Source organism: Pyrus communis, chromosome 5 (assembly GCF_041283825.1).
Source record: "Pyrus communis isolate YQ-2024b chromosome 5, ASM4128382v1, whole genome shotgun sequence".
NCBI classification, from domain to species: domain Eukaryota; kingdom Viridiplantae; phylum Streptophyta; class Magnoliopsida; order Rosales; family Rosaceae; genus Pyrus; species Pyrus communis.
The window spans coordinates 6,001,460-6,007,069 of record NC_142569.1 but is presented as its reverse complement, the minus strand read 5'-3'; the positions used below and the strand labels follow the sequence as shown (position 1 = coordinate 6,007,069).

The 5,610-nt window shown below is 39.5% G+C and overlaps 1 protein-coding gene across 1 annotated transcript; it reads left to right on the top strand.

The window, feature by feature from the left end:
* The first annotated feature begins 553 nt into the window (after window positions 1–553).
* Window positions 554–1,511, top strand: LOC137726080 (protein G1-like1). The gene has a single exon (XM_068464944.2). It carries the CDS (start codon window positions 710–712, stop codon window positions 1,403–1,405), a length of 696 nt encoding a protein of 231 aa, XP_068321045.1. The 5' UTR covers window positions 554–709; the 3' UTR covers window positions 1,406–1,511.
* The last annotated feature ends 4,099 nt before the right edge of the window (window positions 1,512–5,610 follow it).

Here is a 5,610-nt window from a genome sequence, read left to right as displayed (position 1 = left end):
GTAACACTTGTAAATTGTTGTATAAGGAGAGATATGTATATAAAGTTACGTTCAAGATGCCCTAATTTGGAGGATCAGAACTGCACAGTGAGAGTACGTTCTGTCCTTAGCTAGCCCTAGCAGCCCAGAACAGTAAGCACTGTTACTCTCTTCTGGAAAATAAATGTGCACTACGAGCAAACATAGGCAGTTTAATATTTAAAACTGATAAGCATGTGAGTTGATCCAGTTTGAGGTGGAGAGGGGGCAGTCAGTTGCCGCGCCAGAATTAGGTTACAAAGGTTACACACCAGTCACATCCACTGCCTAATCAAATCACATAATTATCTTCTTCGTAATCAAATTTTCACTGTTTCAAACATGAGAGAGAGAGACGCGTAAATAAAGGTGAGGTTTCGTATATAGATATCATGAGACATGACGTTTATGAAGTGACATCCAAACTGTCGTCGCTTGCTTGCGCGACGTGGTTTTGTCTTTTGAATGGGACCCTCCTTTTGTTTCCTTCCCCCATCTTCTCTCTTCTTCTCATTGAAATTATGTCCCCCACTTCCTCTCCTCTCCTTCTTTCCATCCCCGGCCCCCTACCCACCGTTTATATATTCCTACACGTCTTTCTACCGTCTCTCATACATTTCACACATAGCACTTTGTCCTCATATCATCATACCAATTTAATCCTTTTGAAAGCTATCAAACTTTGTGTACCATGTCAGCAGCAGCCGCAGCGGCGGCGGCGGCGGCACTGAGTAATTCGAGCTCCACTAACAGCAACTCCATCACCGACAACTACCACCACCAACCGTTATTCACACCGTCCCCGCTAGCGGCCGTGACGCCAGTGCTGAGCAGATACGAGTCCCAGAAGCGGCGGGACTGGATCACGTTCGGGCAGTACCTCAAGAACCACCGCCCGCCGCTTAACCTGTCCCGCTGCAGTGGGGCACACGTGCTGGAGTTCCTTAGGTATTTGGATCAATTCGGGAAGACCAAGGTCCACGCGGACGCTTGCCCTTTCTACGGGCACCCTAACCCTCCTGCGCCCTGCCCATGCCCGCTGCGGCAGGCTTGGGGCAGCCTGGACGCGCTCATTGGGCGGCTTCGGGCAGCTTTTGAGGAGAACGGCGGGCACCCCGAGACTAACCCGTTTGGGGCACGGGCAGTGAGGCTGTACCTGAGGGAGGTGAGGGACAGCCAGGCCAGGGCAAGGGGGATTGCTTATGAGAAGAAGAAGAGAAAGAAAGTAGGGCCGTCACAACAGCTGCAGGGGAATGATCAACAACATGATGAGGAGGAGAGGCATGGGCAACATGGTAATTTTGGTTCAGATTATGGGTATAGTGCTGCTGGGGCTTCATCTGCTACTGCCAGGGACTCCATGATGCCCTTATCTGTGCTAATCTGATTAAGTTTAAATTAATTAAGTAATGAGTATATTTATGTAATGAATATGTAAGGGCTTTTGATGTGGGGTTGTGTTACTAATTAGTTATTAACCTTTCCTTTCTTGATATCAGTTCTTCAAATTGTAGACTGCAGTTTTCTTTTCTCCTTAATTCATAATTTGGTATTATATGAGCAAAATTACTAGAAACAAATTAATCTGTTTATGGCAATTGAAGAACACTAGAAAACAAGATGCATGGTGACCTGAAAAGAAATTAATAATCATATTACGTTTGCCCTAAGAGATTATGATATACTGCTGAAAATACGAAGGCAGAAGGCAGAAGGCAGAGCTACTTTGGATCACTGGAAATGATTTTACCCATGTTCGTAGCAACAAAATAATTTTTGGTTTGAAAAGCCTTCTTACGTTGCTTTTGATACATTATTTCACAATTGTAATTATAGTTTGAGGCTTTGTATAGTTAACACTATCTTTCGTTTTCTGTACCACCAATTATCTTTGGCTTCGTGTTTTCTTTTGTTTTGAAGATGGAGTAGAAAAAAAAAGAAAAAAGAAAAAAAAAAGAGATATTGAGAGAGATCCAGGATTCTCACTATTTCTTAGATTCATGGACCAAATTCAATTTAGTGAGATTTTTTATTCACATTTTTTTCTATCAAGAATGCTTTATAAACTCTTGGACTCCTGAATTTGGAGTATCCTACTTTCACACAATTCATATTTACAAGGTTCAACAAGCAACCGATATTTCACGATCAAGGGTGTAGTACTATTTGTAGCAGCGGTCCTTATATATCGTATTAACAATCGAAAGAAGGTCAAAAGAAAAAATCTGTATTTGACAGGGCTTCTTCCTATACCTATGAATTTCATTGGATCCATAAATGATACATTGGAAGAATCTTTTGGGTCTTCCAATATCAATAGGTTGATTGTTTCACTCCTGTATCTTCCAAAAAGAAAAAAAGATCTCTGAGAGCTGTTTCCTGGATCCAAAAGAGAGTACTTAGGTTCTCCCAATAACTAAAAAGTGTATCATGCCCGAATCTAACTGGGGTTTGCAGTGATGGAGGAACTGCATCAGGAAAAAGAGAGCTTCTAGTTGTAAGATATCTAATGAAACCTTCGTTGGAATTGAGATCTCATTCAAAGAGAAAGATATCAAATATCTGGAGTTTCTTTTTGCATATTATATGGATGATCCGATCTACAAGGACTGTGATTGGGAATGGTTTGATCGTCCTTCGTCAAGGAAGAGGCGAAACATAATCAACTTGAATTAGGGACAGCTGCTATTCGAAATCTTAGTGAAAGACTAGATTTGTTATCTCATGTTTGCTTTTCGTGAAAATTTTCCAATTGAAGCGGAGGGTTTCTTCAAACAACGAGGAGCTGAATCAACTATTCAATCAAATGAAATTGAGCATGTTCATCTTGTAGAAGAAGTCTTCGTTAATAATTTTATGGTGACCATCTTATGGTTCTTCAACGATCATTTTATGCATTATGTTAGATATCAAAGAAAATCAATTCTGTCTTCGAATGATACCCATGTTCTAATGAATAAGCCATAAACATAGCAAACTGAGAGAATTAAAAGATACTAGAACTGCATCAATTCATTGATTTTCTTTTATTTTTTCATTAATTAACTGAAATGGTAATGGATTGTGGTTACATTTCTGAACAGCAATAATATTATAGTAATGGTAGTCTTGAGCTCTTTGTTGATATTGCATTATTTCATAGGAATTATGAATAATGGTGCCTTCATGTGAAATATATATGTGTATTGTGAATCACTCGTTCTCGGGGAGTGAATGCAATTTTCATGGATGATTTTGATGACTTGAGAGTGAAAGGGACTGTGTGGTTTCCCTGGTTTTGATCCCCTAAACCTTCAGAGGGTGTTGTGCGGATAGGCTAATCCTGTAGGATAATCTATGTGGCATAACTGGAGAAAATGGACACTCCTAGATTGAGAGGAACTAGGTGTGAGGGGCACCGTGTGTTGCTTTAGGTTTTGATCCACTAAACCTTTGGGGCCTATACTGACGAACTTGTACCCATATTCCATAAGGAAGGTACTTGTGATCTGTGTGGTGTAGGAAGCAAATGGACACTCTCGTTACCCTACTTCGAGTTGTTGTGAGAGTGGGAAAGCTGCTGTAATTCTTTGGAAAAGGCTGATTCTCTTTGTCTTTGAGCTTTTATTCCTCAATCCACTATTTCGATTGAAGTAAGGGTACTCGGCCGCAGGACCGGTCATCAAGTTGGATTATTTTGTACTCGGATTTTGAAAAAGAATTGTGGTAACGTCTTGTTTAGCCAATGATGATTATGGCTAGAAATTTTGATTATTGGTATTGCCATTGATTATGGTTAGAGATTCTGATTATTGGTATTGCCATTGATTGTGGCTGGAAATTCTAATATCTACGAAGACCAACGTTATTTTTATTTATTTATTTATTTTGAACAAGAAATGAACTCGTAGATTGAGGTTTTGATTTGTTCCATATAAACAGAATTGTGGGATTGGCCTAAATCCCTTGTGAACACGAAAGATTCCTTGAAACAAGAAACCAGAATAACGTGTACAAAATAATATTTTTGTGTTTATGATTTTGGGGTTACGATCTCTCTCAAATTTGGTCCTCTGATTCTATCTTTGTAGGGTGTAGGTTTGTGGATGAGTTGTTGATCCAAAGGGCCGTCGGGGCTTGATCTAAAGATGAACAGTTGATGAACGGATGAACACTTTCTTCAAGGGCCGTCGGGGCTTGATCTTGAATAATGGTTGTGTGGATTTCTTCAAGGGCTTTTGGGCTTGATCTTGAATAATGGTTGATGGATGAGCGGATCTTCAAGGGCTTTTGGGCTTAATCTTGAAGAACGATTGGATGTGTGGATTGGTTGAGGTTGTTGATCCAAAGGGCCGTTGGGGGCTTATGCTTAGGATGAACGGATGAACACTTTCTTCAAGGGTCGTCGGGGCTTGATCTTGAAAGAGGATTTATCGAAGAACGAAGAGAGCTTTCTTGATCCTTCGGAATTTGCTTGAAAGCTTTAGAGTTTCAAAGCTTCAAGGATTTGGGGAGTTCTCTTCCAATTTGGGAGTAGAGAAATGTATTTGTGAATTGGTTGATGCTTGATACCTTGATGGAGAAGCCTATTTATAGGCTTTGAGAATGAATCACCACCACAAAATATTTTTTCCTTTCCAAGCACCATTGCCTAATTTTCCCACTTAATGCAATATTGAAATTGAAGTGGTGTAACTTATGGCCTAATTTCCCACTTAATATCATTTTAAACTTGAAGTGGTCTAACTTATGGCCTAATTTCCCACTTAATACCATTTTAAACTTGAAGTGGTCTAACTTATGGCCTAATTTCCCACTTAACACCATTTTAAACTTGAAATGTGTATGCTTTGTCATTGCCCAACATGAGAAAAACTTGCTTTGATCCGTAATGGATTGAAGTGTGCTTGCCTTGTCATTACCCAACATGAGAAGAAAAACTTGTTTTGATCCTCAATGGATTGAAATGTACTTGCCTTGTCATTGCCCAAAATGAGAAGAAAAACTTGTTTAATCCTTCAAGGGTATTTCTTCCTATTTTGTTGAGTCACACGCCATGTGTACAATTTGTACAACACGTGGCGTATGCCATGTATGCCTTGACACGTCAAAACTTTAATGCATTGGTGAACATTTGTTTTACTGAAATTTCGATGTCTACATCCCTTTCATTATTTAGTGGTCGAAAATCTCGAGGACAAGATTTATTTTAAGGGGGTCGAATGTAATATCCCTGAATTTTTAGATGTATGATTTAGTTATTCAAATTTTTATGATTAAATGGAAGAATTGGAAAGACAAATTAATAGATGGTTATGAAATCCAATAAAGGGAAATAACATAGAAGTTGAGATTGACTTTATTCCCTAAAGTTTGAGCTTATATCACCTATCATTTTCCTTTGGGTGAACTCGTTGGAAAGAAAAAAAAAAGTATATTTGTCATCAGATTCCCAAGTTCCAGCTGATCGGCCACCTAACATACATTTGTTCCATTGAGTTACCTGGGAGGACGAGACCTTCAAGGGAAAAAGAACTTTTCCTTTCTATGTGTATGTATATATGTGGGTGTGGGTGTGGGTGTGTGTGTGTGTGTGTGTGTGTGTGTGTGTTG